Source organism: Gouania willdenowi, chromosome 24 (genome assembly GCF_900634775.1).
Source record: "Gouania willdenowi chromosome 24, fGouWil2.1, whole genome shotgun sequence".
Classification (NCBI taxonomy): domain Eukaryota; kingdom Metazoa; phylum Chordata; class Actinopteri; order Blenniiformes; family Gobiesocidae; genus Gouania; species Gouania willdenowi.
The window spans coordinates 23955338-23980619 of NC_041066.1; the positions used below are offsets into that span (position 1 = coordinate 23955338).

The 25282-nt window shown below is 36.2% G+C and overlaps 1 protein-coding gene across 5 annotated transcripts in view; it reads left to right on the forward strand.

The window, feature by feature from the left end:
* The window catches only part of syne1a (spectrin repeat containing, nuclear envelope 1a), a 214427-nt gene that overhangs the window by 51076 nt on the left and 138069 nt on the right, over positions 1-25282 (forward strand). For all 5 annotated transcript variants that reach the window (XM_028439484.1, XM_028439485.1, XM_028439487.1 and 2 more), the window contains exons 22-44: positions 146-310; positions 376-510; positions 1246-1407; positions 1491-1699; positions 2088-2196; positions 2273-2437; positions 2503-2670; positions 3633-3797; positions 4739-4879; positions 4948-5108; positions 7231-7384; positions 8245-8472; positions 9552-9650; positions 9725-9912; positions 13414-13537; positions 13622-13788; positions 15639-15792; positions 16853-17493; positions 19545-19724; positions 21686-21839; positions 22392-22550; positions 24383-24565; positions 24648-24749. In XM_028439484.1, the coding sequence (XP_028295285.1) occupies positions 146-310; positions 376-510; positions 1246-1407; positions 1491-1699; positions 2088-2196; positions 2273-2437; positions 2503-2670; positions 3633-3797; positions 4739-4879; positions 4948-5108; positions 7231-7384; positions 8245-8472; positions 9552-9650; positions 9725-9912; positions 13414-13537; positions 13622-13788; positions 15639-15792; positions 16853-17493; positions 19545-19724; positions 21686-21839; positions 22392-22550; positions 24383-24565; positions 24648-24749 (4113 nt within the window). The remainder of the gene's footprint in view (positions 1-145; positions 311-375; positions 511-1245; positions 1408-1490; positions 1700-2087; positions 2197-2272; positions 2438-2502; positions 2671-3632; positions 3798-4738; positions 4880-4947; positions 5109-7230; positions 7385-8244; positions 8473-9551; positions 9651-9724; positions 9913-13413; positions 13538-13621; positions 13789-15638; positions 15793-16852; positions 17494-19544; positions 19725-21685; positions 21840-22391; positions 22551-24382; positions 24566-24647; positions 24750-25282) is intronic.

Sequence of the window (25282 nt, forward strand, 5' to 3'; positions counted from 1 at the left end):
CAGAGAGAATTAGCAACAATGCCTCTTACATTAAACAGATTACAAACAGCCTGGAGCTAACGGTGCAGATTAAAGTGTTCTGTGTGATGTAAAGCAAATGATGTAATTACGTGGAATTGCTGGTTTCAATCACTGCTCCTCTCAGGCTCTGCTGCAGGAGGTTGGAGAGTGGAGGAGGCAGGAGGAGGCCAACAACAGCCTCAGGAGGAGGTTTGAAGAGTCTCGACAGGAGCTGGAACGAGTGCTGAAGAAGATCCAGAGCTGCTTCAGAGAGACTGGAGACGCTGAGGATTTACTGAAGAAACACACGGTGAGTGATAAAGCTACAGTCTACAACTGTATTAGGAATAATGATGATGGTGTTTTGTGCTGTAGGAGGTTCTAGGTCACCTGGACCAGCGTGTGTTGAGTGTGTTCTTGAAAGCGTGCGATGAGCTCACAGACATCCTCCCCCAGGACGAACAACAGGGACTACAGGACACTGTCCGTAGGCTCCATAAACACTGGAAGGTCAGAGGTCACATCACATGACATCACCAACACTCCGCTAACAGACAATCAGGCTGGTTTTGTCCCGATTTTCCTGCTTCCCAACCAAATGCCCCATTTAAGTAGCTATAAAGTCTGTGTTGTTGTTGTTGTTCTTGTTGTTGTTGTTGTTGTTCTTGTTCTTCTTCTTCTTGTTCTTTTTGTTCTTGTTCTTGTTCTTGTTCTTGTTCTTGTTCTTTTTGTTCTTGTTCTTCTTCTTCTTCTTCTTCTTCTTCTTCTTCTTCTTCTTCTACTTCTACTTCTACTTCTACTACTACTTCTACTTCTACTTCTACTTCTACTTCATCATACTTCTTCATACTTCTTCATACTTCTTCATACTTCTTCATACTTCTACTACTTCTTCATACTTCTACTTCTTCTTCTTCTTCTTCATTCTTCTTCTTCTTCTTCATACTACTACTACTTTTTCTTCTTCTTCTTCTTCTTCTTCTTCATACTACTACTAATTTTCTTCTTCTTCTTCGAAATACTGCAGCAGTGGCTCAGTCCGTAGGGACATGGGTTAAGAACTGGAGAGTCCCCGATTCAGGTCCCGGTGCGGACCAAAAAAAAAAAAAACAAGTTGTTCTGGTCGCTGGAGAGGTGCCAGGGCGTCTCTGACTGTGACCTCAATGTCAGACTCCAGATAACGTGTTAGAAATCAGTGAAACCTTCTGAGTGTTTCTGAAAGAACTTGTTCTTGTTCTTCATCAGGACGTTCAATGTGAAGCACCGTTGCACCTCCTTCGTCTAAAGGTGGAAGTGGAGCAAAGTCGAGTCGATTCAATCCTACAGGACTGTCGAGCTGAGCTGGACAGAGAAATAGAAGCCCTGTCAGACACGTGCACTAGTGAGCGTGTGATCAAAGAGCACAGAGTGAGCCCTGGATTTAATCAGAAATACAGTCAGATTAAAGCCATTTTCCATATATCTCAACACCTGGAATTTTTTCTCTCTAGACTTTCTTCAGAGAACGCAAACCCATGACTTTATGTGAGAAACGCATTAGAAACATGGAGGAGCTCTGTCATCAGCTGCCTGACAACGACCCAGTTCAACAGAAACTCGTCTCCACCAGAACGGCCGTGGATGAAGTTACAGAAGAAATAAAGAGAACTTACGTCCAACTGGAGCAGCACTCTGATAAATGGACAGAGTGGAACAAAAGGTAACAACGCGTTCTGTGATTATTCAATAAACAAACTATAAGTTTTTAGTACTTAGTAATACTTTTTGAGATATGGACAATATCTAATAGTATAATACGGTAATCTAACTTGAGTGAAAGTCTGGAACTTTGATGTAATACCTGGATAAGTGAACTCCAGAAGGTCGGTGTTTTCCTCTACCATGGTAACCTCTGTCAAACCGCCTTGAACACAGAGTATTTTATTTTGAAAATAATCCCACCCTTATTCGTTGTGTTGTGACTTTTGTTGGTGTGTGATGTTGTTGGCCCTTCTGAGCCACCGTATGGAGTGACTCTAACATGTGAGAAAATCATGACCTTTGGTGTAACACCTGGATGTGTGACCTCGTTTCCTGCTGATGTTTAGGTTCTGTGAGCTTTCTGACTGGGTTTCCTCTCAGAGGAGTCATGTGAGGCTTCTGAGGGAGACGGCGATGAACCCTCAGCATCAGGAGGAGGTTTGTGTCTCTGTTCAGGTGAGTTTAGGCTCAAACATCTCAATCTTCAGGTAGCATACATAGATTGTTGACCTGATGCTTCCACTGATCCCAGGCTCTGCAGGAAGCCGTGGACAGTCGGGAGGAAAGCCTGCTGTGGCTAAAGAGCATCCTCGCTGTGCTTTCTGACGTCAGCTCTGACCTGGACATCCAGAGGCAAAAAACTGCTCTGAGCAAACTTTCAACTGACCTGAGAGCTCTGTTTTCTAGTCTGTGCCAGGTAATGTTTCAGCTGATGTTTCTTTTATTTATTTAACTCTAATGGTCTTTTCTGGTGCTCCACAGCTCGATAAAGGCGGCTCCATCATGTTCCAGTATGAGGAGCTGAGGGAGGAGGTGCACAGCGCTCTGCAGGAAGTGTTAAGGGTCAGAACTGAAGCCGAGGAGCAGACGGCTCGAATTCTGAACGCAGGAAGTCTGGACGAGGCCAAACAACTGTACGTCATCTACCAGGTGGGGATCTGATCAATTCTTTCTTCTCTTCTTCTGCTGAAACTGATCAAACACTTGGAGACTCTTAAATTAAAAGTCTAACACACAGGGATGGGCAACTTCTATCAGGGTGGGGGCTACAAAATGTAATTATCTCATTTTCTAATATGGTTAATACACATTTTGTGTGTGTTTTTTTTTTTTAATTTTGTCTATTTTCTTGTCTATATGGCAAATTTTTGTTGCCTTTTTGTGTGTTTGAGTCATTACGTGTGTTTTTGTGATTTTTTTTCAAGTCATAATCTGTGTTTTTTGAGTCATAATGTGTGTTTTCGTTATATTTTTTGTGTTACTGTTGTAATTTTGTGTATTTTTCTGTCATTTTGTGCAGTTCTGTTGACATTTAAAGTGTGTTTTTGTTATCATTTTGTGTACTGTAGTGGACATTTGGTGCATTTTAATGTCGTTTTTTATGTTTTGTTTGGTAAGCTGGGCTTCAAATAACTTATTCCTATCATATTTAAAGTTTTATATTTCAATTTTTAACATTTGTAATTTACAAGATATTTTATTTTTCTTGTTTAATATTCATTATTTATTATAATTTTATGGGATTAGGGGAGATTACAGGGAAAACTTGAGTTAAAACGTGCTTGTAAATAGATTTGATTTATGGGTCAATGACGTGGCTCATAAATATTCTCAATATATATAATAAATAATAGTCTGTCCAACTGCATTTCTTGTAGTTAAAAAAAGGTTTCAATGCATATTACTACCAAATATGTGGTGTGACTTTTTGGCAAGGACTATTTAAAATGACTATTATAATCCTGTATAAGTATTTCTATTGCCAAATAATGCCCATTTTATGAAATATCATGCTGTGAAAATCCTTATACATCATTGACTCTTAATATTTTGTGAAATAATAACGATAATTAGAAAATAACCCCTAATTTCCTGTTGGCATGTCATTAAAGCAACACCTGAAACGCCTGCAAGCGAGCAGGAAAGAGGCGGAGCTTCTGGTGTCCCACTGCCGTCAGCTGCACAAAGGGGAGGTGCTGACGCGCTCCCTGCAGGAGCTGGAGGGGGCGTTCAACGAGGTCGACCGTAAATCAGAGGCGAAGGAGCACAGCCTGCAGGTAGGACTCACACACACACACAGCCAGGGTGTGTGTGTGTGTGTGTGTGTGTGTGTGTGTGTGTGTGTGTGTGTGTGTGTGTGTGTGTGTGTGTGTGTGTTGCCATGTTGGAATATCAGCGCACAGCCACACATCACTCCTGCTGTGATGGTTGATGGAACCACAGGAAATCCTTAGTGTCATGCTGATTGTTGCACGCTGTGGAGAAAATACATGTTTCTAGCTTTTCGGGGAGTTTACTATTATTTATTTGTTTATTGTTTAAATCGAGGGACGTTGAAATAGCACTGATTGCATCTAAAAATTGTAAATTTAGATTTTTACGTGTTGTATGTTGATACTGTATATAAAACTATGTGCACTTGTATTTTCTTTTATTATTTTTGAAAGCTTCATGGAAAAGAGGGTGATTTGAAACTCAAAGGAAGAAATATATTATTATCGATTCTCTGTTTTTTTGGTTTATTCATTTTATATAATTTTATTTCATTTATATTTAATTTATTTAATTTTATTTATTTTATATATTTATTTATTATATTTTTATTATTAATTTATTTTATGTTATTTTTAAAATTCTCTCTAAGTTTTGTTTGAAGAGAAATGGCTCTTAATACCACAGGTATCTATTTACTTTATTATTTAATCTGTCAAATTGTGTTCTATGCCACTCTTTGTAAACACTGTGTGATTATTCGAACAAAAATACAGAAAAATAAAGAATTATAAAAAAAAAAAAAAAAAAAGAACAAACACTACTGATTGACTTACAGTAAGTCAGATTTTTGAGTTAAAAAATGACTTTGGTCCGTTTTTGGTCCATTTTTTTCAGATTTTAAAGCAAACAGCTGCTGCATTTATTAGTCTTTCAAAGTATGACTTTAAAGGCTGTTGTTGGTCAATAATCTCCGCTGACATTCATCTTCTTTGTAACCCTAAAGGTATCTCTGAGCTCGTGGCAGGATTTCCAGGTAGAAAGAGAATCTGTGTTCAGCTTCATCAGAGACACAAACAACGAGCTGCACAAAGAACTTCTTTTCAACAGTTTGGCCAGTCTCACATCTGAGCTGGAACATACCAAGGTGATCATATCATATCTGTACTTCAGTACACAGTCTGGCTTATCTTTACTTCTTTTTGTCTATTAAAGGAACTGATTGTGAAGGTTGAGGAACATTCTCTGCGGGCAGATCTTCTTCTGGAGAAGGCAGTGGATATCCAGCTCAGTCCAGATAATCAGACAGTTCTACTGCAGCAGGCTCAGTGTTCCAGAGACTCTGTTAAACAGCTACATGACCATCTCAACAAGAAGTGGGTTTCAACCTTTATCCAAACACCTCACAAACCCAAATATCAGAAAACAAGAGAACACTCAGAAACAAACCTCCACCGAACATCAAATCCACTCTTTTCCAGACATTGTCAGTCATTTGGATCAGTGGTCATTCACACTTTAAAGGTTTTGAAGAAATGTGTATCCTCATTAATAACTATATATAGTAGGTCCAAATGTACGGACACTCACATTGTTTTTTAAAACTGCGATTAAATCCACAATCTGCATCCAATCGGATGAAACCAACCTGACATAACTGAGTCAAATTTCATGAAGATTAATCAATTACGAACCGAAAAAAGACTTTTTTAAATTTCACCAATGATGAGGTCATTGAATATTGATGTTACGGCTTGATGTCCCGGACACGCCCCCGGTTATGTTACACCCCCATCCTGGACTTAATTCCAGAGCTTGTTAAGGGAGGACACCAAAAATTATGAATTTAAGAATATTTTAAGCTAAGTTATTTGAGTAGTACATTAGTATGAGTAGTACGTTAGCGTTAGTAGTACGTTAGCGTTAGTAGTACGTTAGCGTTAGTAGTACGTTAGCATGAATAGTATGTTACCATGAGTAGTACGTTAGTAGTACGTTAGCGTTAGTAGTACGTTAGCGTTAGTAGTACGTTAGCATGAATAGTATGTTACCATGAGTAGTACGTTAGTATGAGTAGTACGTTAGTGTGAGTAGTACGTTACCATGAGTAATACGTTAGTATGAGTAGTATGTTGGCGTTAGTAGTACGTTAACATGAATAGTACGTTACCATGAGTAGTACGTTACCATGAGTAGTACGTTACCATGAGTAGTACGTTACCATGAGTAGTACGTTACCATGAGTAGTACGTTACCATGAGTAGTACGTTTGTATGAGTAGTACGTTTGTATGAGTAGTACGTTTGTATGAGTAGTACGTTAGCGTTAGTAGTACGTTAGCATGAGTAGTACGTTAGTGTGAGTAGTACGTTAGTGTGAGTAGTACGTTAGTATGAGTAGTACGTTGGCGTTAGTAGTACGTTAACATGAATAGTACGTTACCATGAGTAGTACGTTAGTATGAGTAGTACGTTAGTGTGAGTAGTACGTTAGTGTGAGTAGTACGTTAGTGTGAGTAGTACGTTAGTATGAGTAGTACGTTACCATGAGTAGTACGTTAGTATGAGTAGTACGTTAGTATGAGTAGTACGTTAGTATGAGTAGTACGTTACCATGAGTAGTACGTTAGTGTGAGTAGTACGTTAGTATGAGTAGTACGTTACCGTGAGTAGTACGTTAGTGTGAGTAGTACGTTACCATGAGTAGTAGGTTTGTATGAGTAGTACGTTAGCGTTAGTAGTACGTTAGCATGAGTAGTACGTTACCATGAGTAGTACGTTAGTGTGAGTAGTACGTTAGTATGAGTAGTACGTTAGTATGAGTAGTACGTTACCATGAGTAGTACGTTAGTATGAGTAGTACGTTAGTATGAGTAGTACGTTAGTATGAGTAGTACGTTACCATGAGTAGTACGTTAGTGTGAGTAGTACGTTAGTGTGAGTAGTACGTTACCATGAGTAGTAGGTTTGTATGAGTAGTACGTTAGCGTTAGTAGTACGTTAGCATGAGTAGTACGTTACCATGAGTAGTACGTTAGTGTGAGTAGTACGTTACCATGAGTAGTACGTTACCATGAGTAGTACGTTAGTGTGAGTAGTACGTTAGTGTGAGTAGTACGTTAGTGTGAGTAGTACGTTAGTGTGAGTAGTACGTTATTGTGAGTAGTACGTTAGTGTGAGTAGTACGTTAGTATAAGTAGTATGTTCGTTTGAGTAGTACGTTAGTATAAATAGTACGTTAATGTGAGTAGTACGTTAGTGTGAGTAGTACGTTAGAGTGAGTAGTACGTTAGTTTGAGTAGTACGTTAGTATAAATAGTACGTTTGTGTGAGTAGTACGTTAGTATAAGTAGTACGTTAGTGTGAGTAGTACGTTAGTATAAATAGTACGTTAGTGTGAGTAGTAAGTTAATGTGAGTAGTACGTTAATGTGAGTAGTACGTTAGTGTGACATTAACAACATAAATGCATAAAATGGTTTTAATCTTGTGTTTTACAGCCTGGTTCAGCTGGAGATGACGTGCATGTGGTGGAAGCGTTTCAGCAGCCAATCAGAGGCCTTCGCTCTGTGGTTGGATGAGAAGGAGGCGGAGTTGGAAGCTGTCTCTTCCTCCACCTCAGCTCCTTTAGACACACGCATCAACACTGTTGAGGTTTGTCATCCTCCATCTTGGTTTTCATCTCATTGTGCTTTGAATTATTCAATAGATAAGTCATAATATTGCTTTGTGTTCACGTGACATGGAAAACTGGAGGCCCGGAGGCCACATGCGGCCCTCAGACTCCAAAAAACATACATTTTACAGGAAAAATACGCTAAAGGACAACAGAAATGAACAAAATGACTCAAAGAAGATGCAAAATTACAGAAAATGACAACAAAAGTACACAAAAAGACAAGATAAACACAAAAAATGACTCCGTAAACCCACAGTACTAACAAACAATCAAAACGACAACAGAAATACACAAAAATTACTCTAAAAAAACCCTCAAAATGACGATATAAATACACAAAATGACTCCAAAAAACATACATTTTACAGGAAAAACAATCAAAAGGACAACAGAAATGCACAAAAACTCTTTATTTCCTGTATTAATGATCAGATTGGTCATTACCTGAAATGCAGACATGAATGTAGATAATGTGGTCCTTTGATCAAACAAACACATTTTTATGATAGAAGTTGTAGTAAGTACGTGGTAATAATATCTGAGAAATAACCAATAAATATGCATCATAGCTGCGAGTCACTCTGCTGTCCCATGATGTCAGATATGTTAATCTGAGGATTGATTTTTAATCCAAGCCGAAGGGAACTGGAGCAAATGGAAAAACTGTAGACGATATTCACAATATATTAAATATAATCTTTGCTCGACAGATTACAGTTTTTTGCCAATTTTCTGACGGATATCATTTGTTAATCCTTAAACTGTCGTTTCATTCTGTGAAAACGTGTCTGGAGACGTGATGCAGGTTATTATTCTTTTTTTTTTTACTCTTTAGGAGATGTTGGAAGGTCTGGAGGAGAGACGGGCGACGCTGGCCCACATGGAGGCCGACTGCGAGGCTTTGGCTGAGTTCGTGACCCCTGGAGAGTCCGGACGTATCCGGGCTCGACTGATCCAGATCAGCAGCGACTGGGAGGAGCTAAAGGAACGAGTAGAACAGCTCAGGACGCAGATCAACCACAGCGCCGCTCATAGACGGAGACACACAGAGACGCTGCAGCAGGTTCACACCATTACATCATGAATTCATGACATTTAGGGGTGTAAACATTCATTTTAGCAACGGTTCATTGTTGCTGGTTTGATTTAAGGACGATATTAATTAATTTATCCAAATCAATACATATATAACCTATGGTACATCTATATAAGCCTCTATATTGGCATCTATAATCTCAGAATTATACAGTATGTGCTTATAATTCTACCAATAGATTCCTGATGTTTGATCTGAAGTGGGCCGCAGAGGTGGCGCTACTTTGCATTTCATTTATTAAATGATATTAAAGTATGTAGTACATAAGTCACTGACAATATCCAAGCAATAAGTGACAGGCAGTCACTATATTTATTTCATTTTGGGAAATCTTGTCAAATAATTAGAAGATCGAGCAGAATTTTGGAATAATTACATTTATTTCACAATTTAAATTTAAATACAATATTGGGAAATCTGTGAACCCTTAGAAATATTGTTGAGTTTCATTGAATTTTCACTTCAATTATTGTAAAGTTCCAAAATAAAGCTATTGAAATGTGCTTTTTTTAAAAAATGTGAATGTTTTAAAGGGCCGGGTTTGGCCTCCGGGCCTTGTGTTTGACACACATGTTGTAAAGTAATCATCTATAAATTAAAAATGGACATAAACAAAGAAGTAAACAACATTTAATGGCACATTTTATTTGAATATGGACTCTTCTACTTGTTTTCATATGTAAAAATGATTCAATATTAATATAAAAAAATAAAGTGCACCTGATACTTTTCATTTTCACTTGATGGTGAGTTTCTGCAAAGCTAATGCTAACAAGCTAACGTTACTGCCGCACTTTTAAAACACACTCATTAAAAGTCTGCTGTGCTTAAATCCAATGCGTTTTTTCCTTGTATCAATTCAATCAAATGATTACTTTTAATATCATCAGGAAGGACAACTAGCCGAGCACAGAACGGTGTAATCAGATCATAGGAATATAAATCGATTCATTGATCTGATTAATGAGTCGTTACAGCCTTAATGACATTTTATGAATGTTTCGTTAAAGCATGAAACGTACCTGACACATTTGTCTCTTCACCAGGTTAATAAAAAGATCAATGATCTGACAGAGACGTTGGATCGTGACATCACTTCCTGTTCCTCATCATCAGAGACGTACAAAGCCCTGCAGCTTCACATGGTGAACCAATCATTCTGTTTCAGATCCTGTTGTTTACGTTTGCGTTTTTAAAGACGACTTTTTTCCAACTCCAGGAGGTTTGTGAGGGCGTGGAGGAGCTGAAGCTTCGTCTGATGGATCTGTCCACTCACGCTAAGAGGCTGGGGGAGGACCACCCACTGGAGGAGGAGCTGATGGACGCCTGTAAACGACAAAAACAGCTCCTCGGAGCCGCTGCAAAGAAGCAGTCGACGTTAGAGAGTCTTTTAGCTCTGTGGCAAAGGTACGCAAAACACCGACAAACGCAGAATAACATGAAGAACAACGAGTGACAAACTAATCATCACTGACTTTACATAATGAAGCTCAGATTACATCATCTCTTTAAAGGGATCCTCCACTGTTTCTACAAATGTAGCCTTTGAAATGTACTTATTAGTAATGCTGTCAAGAGATGAAAAAGATTGTGATTAATTGATTATGCTCTCAAAAATGGGCTACTTTACAGTTTTAGAGCCTGTGTTCCTCCATCTTGAAATCATATGATTGATGATGTCACACGGCCCCACTGCCTGTAAACATCCCATTGTTTTCTATTGGAATGAAACATTCAGCCTGATTTTTAGATCATTTAGCAGATTTTTAGATCATTTAGTAGGTTTTTTTAGATCATTTTGTAGTTTTTTAGATCATTTAGTAGTTTTTTTTAGATCATTTAGTATTTTTTTTTTAGATCATTTAGTAGTTTTTTTTTAGATAATTCAGTAGTTTTTTAGATCATTTTGTAGTTTTTCAGTCAAAATCTCAACTTGTGCTGCCTTTGGTTGCTCTAAATAATCAGGAAAAGTTAAAGATGCTGATGTAACCCTCTTTTGTTTTCTGAAAGAGGATAAAAAAAATCTGTGCTTGCAGGAGGGCGACAGTTCCAACTCTCCAAAGGGACCTTTACCCTGCCTTAAACAGCACGCTGACATGCTCTGGTGGCTGAAGTTAGACAAACAAACCCAGAGAATAGAAATTATTTTGAGTCCTTCAACAGACACAAAGGTTTTTCAAAGGGGCCATTTGTAGAATTTGTGAGTAATTCCTGCCACTACCAGGAGGCAATACGCCTTTGAGGCGTCTAGTCTGCCGGAAATTAAAAAGAAGAAGAAGAATCCTCCACTCTCAAGCTCTCAAGGCGTTAATGGGACGAATACAAGTGTATAGTTATTTCAGAAGATGACATCTTCAAGTATTTCACCTCCAAGTGAACCAGTAAGTAACCTGCTCCCAGCAGAGGCTGAGAAAAATGAGTTCACGCCGAGATGGCCTAGTTCAGGGACAGCTCTGCTGTAAATAAGCTTATACTCACCCAACTGGTGGAAAATAGGTACTACACGTTGGCCGGGCCGGCAATATTCATTAATGTATATATAACTATGTAATCTAAAAAAAAAATCACATGACATGACAGCTAAGGACGTGTTTTTTAACACTCAAATTTTGATTTTACATATTTAAGACATAGTTAAAAGTTGAAAATTCACAATAATTCAGCATATGTCCCCTTTAATTTTTCCTGGTTATTTAGAGCAACCAAAAGCAGCACAAGTTGAGATTTTGACCGAAAAAACTACTAAATGATCAAAAAATCTACTAAATGATCTAAAAATTTACTAAATGATCTAAAAATCTACTGAATGTTTCACTCCAATAGAAAACAATGGGATGTTTACAGGCAGTGGGGCCGTGTGACATCATCAATCACATGATTTAAAGATGGAGGAACAAAGGCTCTAAAACTGTAAAGTAATCACATTTTTAAAAGGCAATAAAACTGATATATAGTGCAAAATAATGTGTTTTGTTAGGCATAGATCTACTAATAAGGACATATCAAAGGTTTTATTCCACATTTGTAAAAACAGTGGAGGATCCATTTTACTCTGATCTGGGATTAATCAAATATAAATTTGCTCTTCTTAAAAAAAAAGAAAAACAAAAAAAACCACCGCTGAGGAGGAAAATATTTATTTGTTCAATAATCTTTTATTTGTACAGGAGAGTAATGTAGATTTGATATATTTTAACATTTTTATGTTTTGTTTTTTTTCTATCAAACATTGCAAAACACTTTGCATGACTTTTCTGACAATCTCCATATCTAAAAAGCTTTTATATATTTGTTTTTACTTCATGATTTCTAGTCCCAATGTGTCTTTGCTGTAATTTCCCATTTTATTCTCCAACGTTTGCCAAATCCTTCCATCTTTGCAATTTCCTCTGAATCGCTCCCTCCCACCGGCGTGACGCTGACGCATTAGAACGAGATCTTGTCGTGATATCAGTCCGTCTGCTGCTCAGCTGGAAAGGTTTGGGTTCAAATCCACCCAGGTCTGAATATTAGTGAGAACAGACGGAGGTGGAGGAAGATGGTTGTTAGGATATATTATACCGAGGAAAATTGGTATGATAAGAATAATGATATTTTTAACCACTTATAGCCTGTTGTGTATGGAGTAATAAATAATAGTTTAAGTAACAACATTGATAAATTAAAGATCATTTGTTCACGAAAAAGTTGAAATTGCCCTCACTTTGGTCGAGTTTTTTGGGCAAAAACACAAGAAATTACAGTAAGAATGGAGGAAAAAAAGAAAAAAAACTTCCATGCATTCATCTACAGGACTCCACATCCCACAATGCAATGCACCAAACCTTTTTGAAAATGTCAATAAGAGATTGTTTACAGTGGAGATTAAAACAAACGTTTGAGCTACAATTTTAACCTTTTTTCCCAGAAAATAATCTTACATTTTTTTATCCCTACACTATGAATTTATCTGATAAATAATATTGTTTCCAGCAGCTTTAACATGAAGGAAAAAACTCACAAAAATGTAACAGATTAACATCTAAGTAGTATTTGCTGATACAGATCACATAATTAGATTAACATCCCTGGAGTAATAACAAACTGTTCATTAGATGATATTGTAATAACTTAACTAAATAAACCTAACTAAAATAAACTAAAAACCTAAAATAAACTAAAATATCCTAAAAAAAACCTAAATTTAACTAAATGAACCTAAAATAAACTAAAATAACCTAAATGTAACAAAAATTACCTAAAATAAACAAAAATAACATTAACAAAAACTAAAATAACCTAAATTTATCAAAAATAACCTAAAATAAACAAAAATAACCAATAATAAATAACCTATTTTTTACTCAAATAAACTAAAATAACCTAAAAAAATAAAATAAAATAAACCAAAACAAAAAACCTAAAACAAACTAAAAAAACTAAAATAAAATTAACTAAAATAAGCAAAAATAAGATCAAATAAACTAAAATAAGCTAAATAAAAATGAATCTAAACTGATTTAAACTACAGTGTATTTGTTGTATTTTATCGGTTTTAAAAATGATCATCAGTGTTTAACTATTGACTGGTTATAAAACGCTCTCATGAATTTGCTGCTGCACTTTCCTTGTATTTATTTCTCTGTAATTATTTATATTCATTTTTTCCTGCTTTATCTGCTTTATTTGCTTCCCTGCAGGTGTTTGTATATATTTATGAGGGATTACATGTAACACTGGGGGTTCTGTCCACATATATATGACCCCCGTTACGACCCCGTCACTGATACTGATACTGAGTCTTATTAAATTATTATTATTATTATGTGTGTGTGGACTGTGTACTAACTAGAGAAGATCCCAAAGCCACACATTATTCTTTCTTTTTAGATGCTTCTTAAAACTGACAGCAAACCATGTGTTTTTCAGATATGAAAAGGAGAATAATTGCATAAAAAGCTGGTTGGATAGATGTGACGCTGTGTGTTGTCCACAATCTGAGCCGCTCTCTATTGATAAAGTCAAACTGAACAATGAACTCCAGAATGTGCAGGTAAAACAGTCTTATTCTTAGTTTTTTTTTTCAGCATATTTAGATACGTTTCGAGCTTTGAACATGTTTTCTTCTTCTGTGCAGGAAATGCAGGCAGAGTTGTCGTCCAATGAGGCTCTTCTTCAGGGTTTGGTGAATCTCAGGCTGTGTTTGTGTCCCACTGCACCAGAGGATCAGAGTAGAGAACTGAACCAGGACCTCATGCACATACGGGACAGATGCACGTCTGCAAAGAGCCACATCACTAACAGGTAACGCTCAATCAATTCAATCAATACATACTGTGGAATTGTAGTGTTTCCCCATTGCCCCATGTACCCCTTAGCTCATGTTATTGTTTTTGGCAATTGATATACATTGTTATCGTAGGAGTTATTATTATATTATCATTTGTCGTGGAACTATTAATGCAGCATTAATGACATGTATGTCATCTCATAGGGACAATGTCAAGGATGTGCAGTTGACCTTATTTGGAGGCAAAATGTCAAGGTCAAGGTTGTGTCAAGTGTCAAAAACCAAAATTTTCCATATCTCTACGAATATTTATCGTACAAGTTTGATGCATACATTTATGAATGAATGTCTTTCAATTTAATGAGTAAAAAGAACAACATTAAATGACATTTCTCCAAAACAAAAATACACACAAGATGTTTTTCACATGAACATTTTTTACAATTCAGAAAAGTGTGCTTTTAACCAGTTTTATGGTGTAGAATTTTTTTCCACAAATTTTGCAGTTTCAATCTTCACTTGCCAAATATGTATTAGCCATGTGAATACAGGTTTTGCTTAGTATAGTATATTATTTATTAGTGTGTGCAGGCTTGTCTAAACTCTTTCCTGTGTCTTGTTCAGATGTTTTGCTCATTTTCGAATTTGAACTTCACCTTTAGTTGTATTTTAAAGAGTTGTTCTACAAATTAATATTGATGGATGGATGAGAAAAAGTCAGTGTGCATGATGTAAAAAAAAAAAAAGCTATAATGTTCAAAAAAAAACTGACAAATGTTACTGTGTACCCCCTGAGAGGTGTTAGAGTACCCCTAGGGGTACACGTACCTCAGTTTGGCTTCCACTGTATTGCATTCACTTGAAAACAAAATCTAGTTTTTCTGAGTTTTTGTTTTTTGGACTCATTTTTTTGTCTGTTTTTAATATTTTTCAGTTTTTCATTCTTTTTTCTGTTTAAATGACATTTTTTAGTTTTTTGTTTTTCTGAATTTTTTTTATTTTTGTTACTAATTATTTTCTCTTTTTTTTGTTGCTAATTTTAATCCTTGTTTTTTGGACTTGTTTAATTTGATTAAAAAAATGTACTTTGAATTCTGTGTAAGACACTGTTAGATAGTTCTGTCTTCAAGCCATAATATTGATGGTATTATAATTAGTCTATAGACTTTATAATTAGTATTATAATTAGTCTATAGACTTTACACATACTTTGTAGTTGTTCAGAAGGAAAGAACATTCAGATCTGTGGGACATTCTCGCTGGATTTCCAAGTATCTGGATATTAAAAAAAAAAAAAATTTACTCAGAAAAAGTTACTCAGAAAAAAATACTCAAAAAAATTCAGAAAACAGAAATTAAAAATCCAAATTTTCAGAATAATTTATTTTTTTGGTTTGTTTTCCAGACAATTTTCTTTTCATTTTTTTTGGACTAAATTGTTTTCTTCTGTTTTTCATGCAATTTTTTGAACACATTTTGTTTTTTGTTTTTTCTGTCAAATGTTTTTCTTTTGTCTTTGTGCTTTTGTTTCCCTGTTTTTCAGACACTTTTTATGAACTAAATGGCATTTAAAATATGCATTTATTTCTTGATTTAGAGCTAATATGGCTGGTTTGTTTAATGTGATAAAAATGTACTTTTAAGTACTTTCCATATTGATGGTCACTCAAGATACGTTCAGGAGAACTGCTGAAAATACTGGATCTGCACGGTGTGCAGTATCTCCAGTATTCAGAAAAAGAAAAAAAACAAACAAAATAATGCAGAAAAACTGGATTTTTATTTATTTTTTCAAGTGAATGCAATACGCTTCTATGGTAATCACACACATAATTATCAAACATGTATTTATGTCCTGTTTTAGGTGTGAGCGGCTGCAGGTTCGACTGAAGCAGCTGCAGGAGTTTGATGAGGCGCTGCTGACGCTAACGCAGCAGAGTCAGAACTTCCTGTCTCACCTCAGACGCTCCTCATTGGTTGATCTCACTAATCTGGAGGCTACAGCTGCTCAGATTAAGGTGAAAAATCAATACATTATTGTCTTTGTCTGTAAGTGCAGTGTTATAACATATATACACTGCACTTATATATGTGTACTCGACGTAGATGAAAAACATCAAAAGGAAAATACACTTTTGGCCCATTTAAGGACAATTAAACAAACCATTCCATCCAATAAAACTTTTGTGTATGTATTTTATTCTTTATTCTTTTTTTTTATTTGTATTGAATTTTAATTTTTATTAGTTTTCTATATTATTCTTTATTCTGCAGTTTTAAATCGTTCCATTTTTTTAAGTTATTGGTACTTTAATTTGCATTTTAACAACCACGTTTTAACAGTATTTAACATGTGTGTTAGTATAGTATTTATTTGTCCAGTTTTAACAAAGAAACAAAATAAATACAGTATTTATATTCATCATCATTCTTTTTAACCACTCTTGATTTTTTTTTTTTTTTTTACAAAATCTAATTGTTATAAGTAAGTTAACTTAATTTACTTTAATCCAGGTATTTTTAAACAGTTTTAAACCACAGCATTTTAAAGCAATGTAGATCATTTCTATAGTATTTTTTAAACAACTACTTTTAACCATTGCTTTTTTGTTATTTTCAGAGTATTACAGTACATACATAGATACATTTCACATGTATGTATGTTTATATATATATATTTGTTGCTGTACATCTTGGTCGTAAAACAGTCATAACAAGATTTAACCATTTTAAATACAACAAGTCCTCAATACTACTTTTAATTTTCCCAAAACTGGGATGTATAAAACCAAAATAAGAAGTAAAAAATAATAATAACAATACCAGAGTTCTACACTTTTCTAGGAAGGCCTTCTGATAGATTTAAGATCAAATAACAATAATAATAACAAGCAGACTCACTGTTTCTAATCTGTCCTAATATATTCCATTTTATCCATAAATCAAACACATTCTGTCCACATCCTGGTAAGTTTATCCATTTGTAAATTAGGTGAATAAGTATGTTTTTATATTTAATGCACTGTGTATCATTTCACTTATTGTGTGAGAATCAGGGATGATTTGCTGTTGTTGCAGGAGGACGAGGACCAGCTGGAGGAGATTGAGATGTTGACAGAAGCTCTTGGTTTCAGAGAAACGTCCCTGCTCCGATGCTCCTCATTAGAATCCCAGAAGCAGCTCCAGGGCTGGAGCGAGGACTGCTCTCATCCCCTCAGGGAGTCCCAACGGCTCCTGCTGCTCCGTAAACACTGCCTGGAGGAGTTAAAATCCTTCCTGGGGAAGCATGACTCAGCATCCCTGGCTGTGCGTCGTCTGGATGAAGCAGTGGAAGGCAGAGGGAGCTTGGATCGCTCCGAAGCTGAAGAACTGCATCGTGGGATAAAGGAGGTGGCGAAGGACGTGGCGACCCTGGAGGCTGAAGCTGTGAGGCTGGACGGACAAATGAGCAAGGCACACGTGCACCTGCATGGAGCTGAAGTCAGGGGTGACACAGAGGGGAGGACGTCCTGCAGAGGGCAGGTAGCGACGCTCACTGCTGCCCTGGAGGAAGTGCAGCGAACTCTGGGCTGGAGGCAGAGTGAAGCTGATGCTGTGGGGGCGTTATGGTCCTCCTTCAGGGAGAGGAGGGAGGAGGTGATGAAGACTCTGAAAAAACTGGAGGACGACGTCAGGAAGGAGGGAGTCAGAGATAATAGCGTACAGGCCTTTCAGAGCAGGTGTGTTGATTTTTAATCATGTACCCTTCGTTCTTTGGTTATTCTGTTTTAAACACAAATCAATATAGTGCAGCAGATTAGTAAAAAAATCCTTCATTCTGGTATAAAAGCATGAGATATTTTCTAAGGACCACTCTTTTGGAAAAAGGTGTTTTTCACTCAAAAATTCAATATGGCGGCCATTTTTCAAGATGGCCGCCATTGCTATTCAATAGTTATTATATAACCAAAAAATGCTCGGAGGTGTCTGCAGAAAGGTGTGGTCCTCCCGAGGCCGCGGAAGTTTGGTGTTTTCCTGCACCAGGGGTAACCTCAGGGCAGTATGAGCAAAAGGGAGCGACTTTGATACTGCTTTCTCCCATTGACCGAGGTTACCCCTGGTGCAGGAAAACACCAAACTTCCACGGCCTCCTGCTGGTGCAATTTGGCCTCTAGCTAAAAACAAACCACCTAATCGGACTCGAGGGAATAAAACACGTCCGCTGATGCCACATTTTTTACAAAATAAGCCATTTTTTGCACCACGATGCACATGTTCGTAATCGGGAGGACCAGAGCCGAGCATTTGTGAGATATTTAGATGTTTATGGGGAAAATAGAGCAAGAGTTTCAACATGTCACATTCTGTCAGAGGAAACGGTCCAAACACAGGGGGGCGGACAAATCCTAGTAATCTGGTGACTGACTATCGACTGTGAAGAACAGCAGATGTTAGAACTTCTACCATTTGACATGTTTGTAAAAACATATACAGCTTTTTTGAGGCCAGTAAAAATATATATTTTGCACATTATAATAACGCTAGCCACTAACGGCAGAAGTTGATCACAAGAAACAAGGAGCACAAGTAGATTCATTACACCACCTCTGGTTCCTTTAATCACATAAAACTTCCATTTTTTAAATTATTAATATTTATGTATTAATAACATTTCAATTCATCAGTCATGTGACTTATGCATTGCCTCTTTTTTTGTCCGGCAGTAAAAGTCTGCCCCCCTGTGTGTCCCCTCTGTGTGGTGAGATTAAAACATGAAGCTCTCGTTCTAGTTTCCCTTAAATATCCAAATATCTCACAAACTGAACAAGATTTAATTTTAAAACAGAAAAACGCTGCATGTATGGTTTTTGGTTTTTGGTTTTTCTGTTTCGGATTTAAGTCCATAAAACAATATAACCACTGTTTTTTGGTTATTTTGATTTGTTTTTCTCTCTCTCTCTCTCTCTTCATCCTTTTTCTTCATCAGAGCTGCTCTGTTTTTGCTGATCTAGGATACAAACGCCTTTAGTTTTTCAAAAATAGCTGTTGAAAACACACATATATAATCTTATTAAAAAAAAACATGAATCTATATATTTTCCTGTGCAACATGCTTTTTCAAAAATAAAAGGCATGTCCAACATGAGAAACAGACATTAAGTATTTATTTATTTTTGACCAGTTCTCCGCGACCCACTTTTGGGTCCCGACACACCAGTTGAGAATTTCTGCTGTAGAGCATCAAATTCAGCTCACAGTAGAAAGAAAAAAACATGAATCATTGTGTTAGATTAAAATACCAAATAATTCAATTGTAAATGAAACTCCACGTTATTTTTCAATTTCACTTTTATCACATGATTTTAGTCATTTTTAGTGACAAATTATGGAAGAACTCTGAATAATTCTCACAAATGTTCCCACAAGGTTGCCCCAACAATTACACAAAAAATAGTTAGACAATCAAGGAATTTAGAAGTATGAAATATTGTAGGTGCTTTAAATGTTGTTTACATCCGTGCTTTAAGTTGAATGAGGAGTGAAAGCGTGTGATTGTGTTGGTGGACTGGCAACGTTATACTAAATGTAAAATACTTACTGAAAAGATGAAACCTGCTCATATCTGCAAACTGAACTCTGTCAGACACACACTATGTATAAACACACATTTACTCACACATGCCAACAGCATTTCCCATTTAAATAATCCCAGTATAAAACACGATTAGCTGGAATCATGCTGCTAATCCCTATTGTTTTCTTTCTTTCTTTCTCTCGTGTTTCCCCAAAGGCTGCGTTTCTTCCTCCAGCTGGAAGATGAGCTCCAGTCCCTGCAGCATTCCCAGCGCTGGTTGGAGGAGAAGGGGAAGCATCTGGCCCAGAGAGACGCTGAGCTGGTGGGGGAGGCTCCGAGGGAAGTAGCTTTGATAAAAACTGCCTGGGACGATGTCAGAACTCTGATCATTACCAGGTAAACACATCTTACAGCACATGTGTCAAACTCAAGGTACAGGGGGCCATATACGGCCCTTTAGGGCAGAGATGGGCAACTTCTATCAGAGCGGGGCCGCAAAAATGTGATCGTCTGATCCGAGGGCCACATTATCAAGATTCATGTTAGTATTAGAATAAAGACCAATCTGAGCTTCAATACATGAAAGAACACAGGGTTTTGTCTTTGGACTCCTTTTGTGTGGGTTTTCTTGGTGTTTTTTGTAGTTTTTAGACTATTTGTGTGTTTTTTAAACCATTTAGTCTGTTTTCTTGTCAATATGGCATTTTTTTGCCTTTTTGTGTGTTTTTGTTGTATTTGTTGTGTCATTTTGTGTATTTTTCTGTCACTTTGAGCAAATTCCATTGGCATTTTGTATGTCTTTTTCTATATGTTGTTGTTTTTGTTGTGGTTTTTCTGTTTAAGTGGTTGTTTAGTGTGTCTTTGTTATAATTTTGTGTACTTTTGTGCTCATTCTGTGTTTCTGAAGTTATGTTAATCTTCATTTAACTTCCAAATTCATGAATTACACTTTTGTTCTGGCAGCAGCACAACATTAGGCCGAGGGTCGCCAGTTGCCTGTGTCTGCTTTAGATCATCCAATTTGGCCTCAGGAGAAAATAAAAGATTATAGATGAAACCTGAACCATTGTGTAAATTACTAAATATTTCATTTGGAGATATGGAGAAAAATGTGCATTGCTCACAGTTTTCCAACGCTTATATCACATGATGACAGTCATTTCCAAACGCAAATTGTTGAAAGAATTCTGAATTTTTCCAAAATCCTGCAATTTTCCTCCAAATATTCCACAAGATTTTGACAAATTAAGTAGAAATTGGTCACAAAATCAGTATAAAATATAAATGTAGATTGTGCAGGGACTGATATGTCACTTAATGCTTGGATATTGACGGTGCCGTATGTACTTAACATTTTATTTAGACCTGGAAGTGCAAACTAGGTCACATTAGGGATGTAACGATTCACTCAACTCCCGATACGATTTGATTCACGATACTGGGTTCACGATACGATTCTCTCACAATTTATTTCACAAAATGGGACTGTAGACAAATGATATGATATAAAATATTCCTTTTTTTTTTTTTGGGAAAAAACTATATAAAAAAACTATACTATTTTCCTTTTATTTTTCATTGTCAAAAGAATCCCTTGATAAACTATTTATAACAATGCAATTTAACTAAAAATAAATCTTGAATGAAATAAATACAGTAAAGGAATAATACAAATGAAGAAGAAGCCTATTAATTTAAATTCTGGTTCTATAGTAAACAATGCAAAACTGCATAATAGTTAGTTTTTTCTCTTAAAAGTGCAACTAAAAATGTATTTTGTGTCTTAACAATTGGACTTTAAAAAAAACCGTCATTGTACTGTATTTACATCAGATATTTGTTTGGACCAGCAGAGGGCGCTGGTAACCCAGTGGTCGGTTGGCATGCAGATATTCTAGCAGTGAAGAAGAGATGCTACGCTAGCAGACAGAACTAATAGAAAAACGTGACTTTTACAGATATTCACGTAATATTCTTTCGGTGCTAAAGGGGTAGGGAATCATTTATGAACATGTTTAAGAGTAGGAGGCGGCCAGAAAGAGAGTAGTAGGAGATCCCGCCCGCCGCCTCCGCTTCTGGACAAGAGAAGGATAAATAGATAGCGCCCTCTGCTGTTTAAAAAAGTACTGTGATTCAATTTTCAGAGTATCGATATGAACCGTGATACATATGAATCAATTTTTAACTGCCTTACGATTAATCGTTACATCCCTAGGTCACATACATGTTAAAATGACTAATTTCTTCACCTATAGGCCCAAAAATCGGGCCCACTTTAGATCAAACTGCTCCGTATTTGGCTGTATTAGTTTATAGGATGATATCCTGACTATGGTTTGGTTCTTTTTCTCACCCAGTCAGGAACAAAGCCGTGTTGTGGTGGATCTCCTCCATCGTTTCCACCACCTGAAGTCGGTCCTCGTGGCGGCTGTAGAGAACGCTCAGGCCGTTGCTCACAATCTGCCTGATCACAATCACAACGCACAAGAGGCTGAGAGGACTTTTATACGAGTCAGTATCAGTTAGTTTTATGGAGTCACAGTTGTTATGAAGATAATACAGTGTTGTTACTGTAGATGATTAAATACTATTAGCTAGAGCGAGAGTTTGTAGGAATAAAGAAACTATTTTCAGGCTTGTGTGTCGGTATTCTGCTGCAGTACATTTAACACATTGTATTCAAAGCTGCTGCAGATCATCATTTTGATCTCATAAAGACGTAGATCATAGATCAATAAATTAAAAAGGTAAAAAGTGGAGCTTCATAGTCTGTTTTCATCTCCACTGTACACACACTCTTATTGATATTATTGAAAAATATATAGACATTAAATAAATGCTTAAATTAATTAAATTTAAACAAAATTTAAATTAATTTTCATTTTTTTTTCTTTTCTAATGGAGTTAATTGAAATGATCAAACATTATATGCACATATTTTTTATTGATATTGATTACATCTCTATTGATATCATGTTATCGCCCAGGCCTACCTTTCTCTTCAGGAATCATTGTTGTTTTCTGCTAAATAACGGTGACTGATTTATTTGACTGTGTGTGCAGCATCAGAGCGTTCAAGCTGAGTTTAAAGACAAACAGGAGGACATGGACCAACTGATTAGCATCACAGAGGATCTGCAGAGAGAGCTGGAGAAGGTTCCCCACGCTGAAACAACGTCTATTCAGAAAGACATGGAGGAACTCAGGGACCAGTGGCTGGAGGTGGATAATATTCACTATATATATATATATTAACAACCTTATGATGTGTCAGGGCTGTCAAACTCATTTTAGTTTAGGGGCCAAAATACGGAACATTTGTATCTAAAGTGGGCCTATAGATGACAAAAATGAGTAATTTTAACACTAATGTGACCTAGTTTACACTTCCAGGTGTAAATAACATGTAAAGTATGTAAGACACGCACAATATCCAAGATTTCTTTGATTTTGTGACCAATTTTTATTTATTTTGGCAAAATATTGTGGAATTATTGGAGGAAAATTGCAGGATTTTAGAAAAGTTGAGAATTATTTCCACAATTAGCATTTTAGAAATGACTGCCATTATGTGATATAAGCATTGGAAAACTGTGTAGTCTGAATATTTGAGGTATACAGTATCTCCAACTCAAATATTTGGTAATTTACACAATGGTTCATATTTTGTCTGTAATTTTTTACTTTCTCTTGCGGGCCAAATTGGATGCCCTAAAGGGCTGGACATGGCCCCCGAGCCTTGACTTTGACACGTGCTGTATAATATACCTTAATATACAGTATATTACATGTGTCAAACTCCAAATGAATCATTGTGTAAATGAAACTCAATATTTGCAGATGCTGAGTTTTCCCAGTGCTTATATATCACATTTTTATTGTTAATTAGTTGAAAACACTCAAAATTCTTTCAAAATCCTTCAATTTTCCTGAAATTATAACACAATATTTCCCCTAATTAAATAGAAATTGGCCACAAAATCAAGGAAATGTAAATTGAAGATCCTGTTTGGACTGATATCTGTCACTTATTGTTTGGATGTGGTCGGTTTCTTACATATTTAGTATTTTATGTATACGTCCAAGTGCAAACTATGGCACAATAATGTTAAAATTACTTGATTTTCTGCATAAAGCTGTTCCATTTGGCCCCTGAACTAGAATATGTTTGACACCCCTGCTCTAAAGGGCCGTATATGGCCCCGGGGCCTTGATTTTGACACATGCTATATATTATACATTAATATACAGTAGATCACAGGTGTCAAACTCCAAATGAATCAATGTGTAGATAAAACTCAATATTTGCAGATGATGAGTTCTCCCAGTGCTTATATATCACGATCACAGTCATTTTTAATGTTAAACAGTTAAAAAAACTCAAATTATGACACAATATTTGCCTTAATTAAATAGAAATTGGCCACAAAATCAAGGAAATGTAAATTGAAGATCCTGTTGGGGCCGATATCTGTTACTTATTGCTTGAATATTGTTGGTTCCTTACATATTTAGTATTTTATGTATACATAGAAGTGCAAACTACGGGTCAATAATGTTGAAATTACTTGTTTTCTCGCATAAAATTTGTGGCCCACTTTAGCCCCCTGAACTAAAATGGTCCCTGAACTATGATAAGTTTGACGCCCCTGCTCTAACACACACATGCTATACAGTATATCATACTTTAATATACAGTAGATTGTTCCAAGGAAAAGTGCATATTTTTTAATATATGATGTGTTTTTTTATTCCTGAATAACAATAAGCTTTACCAAACACTCTCTGAAGGATATTTTCATTGTCTTGTTTTTTTTTTTTTTATTCTATCGGCCGCTCGCCACTCATAAATGAGACAGAAAAACAAACAAGTCTAGACAGGTTATCTTCTGTTCCATCCCTTCACACTCCCACATCTGTCAAACCAATTAAGCCAACACACTCCTCCGTCTCCCAGTAAAGAACAACAACAAAAACTCTCCTCGTTAGAGGAAAAACTAAAGAATAACGTGACGCCCGCGCCTCCTGATTGAGACGTTTTTTTAATATTTAAGGTCTCTGAGAAAATCCAAACCAACACTGAGAGGCTCGGCTGCTGCGTGGCGCTGTGGGACGACCTGAAGAGGATGGAGCAGGACATCAACGGGTGGAGCAGCTCCTCCATCTCTGATCTCACTCACGGATTCACTGCGTTTAACGACAAGGAAGCAACGGAGGCCAGACTTAACACCTTCCAGGTTCAGATCTTTCTTTGTTCCACTGCATGAATGAGGGAAGGAAAGGAACGTTTGGATGGTGACGTTTCCTCTGCTGTGATAGGCCGAGGTTGAAAAGAAGGAGCAGGCGTTGGACGTCCTCCAGGACAGAGTTTTAGAGCTGAGAGAACGAGCCAGGCTGCAGGAGATCCCTCTGCAGATGCAGGTGAGGACCAAGCACACTGCGTCTTTAAAAAGATCAATAATTAAAATTAATCACAAAAAACTAGGGAAAAATTTTATGAGAATAAAGTCGTATCTTTATAAAAATGTGATTTTTATGAGATTCAAGTCATAATATTTCAAGATTAAAATTGTAATATTTTGAGATTTTAAATTGTAATTTTATGGGAATAAAGTCGTACATTAAAAAAATCGTAATTTTATGAGATTAAAGTTGTAATATTCTCATATTTCAAGATTAAAATTGTAATATTTTCAGAATAAAATCATAATTTTATGAGAATAGTCACAATATTTTGAAATAAAAGTCGTAATATTTCAAGATTAAAGTGATATTATTTTGAGAATAAAATTGTCATTTTATGAGAATAAATTCGTAACTTCATTAAATCGAAATTTTATTTTTTTGTCATAATATTTCAACATTAAAGTCATAATATTTTGAGACTAAAGTCATAATATTTGGAGATTAAAGATGTAATAATTTGAGAATAAATTTGTAATTTTATGGGCGAC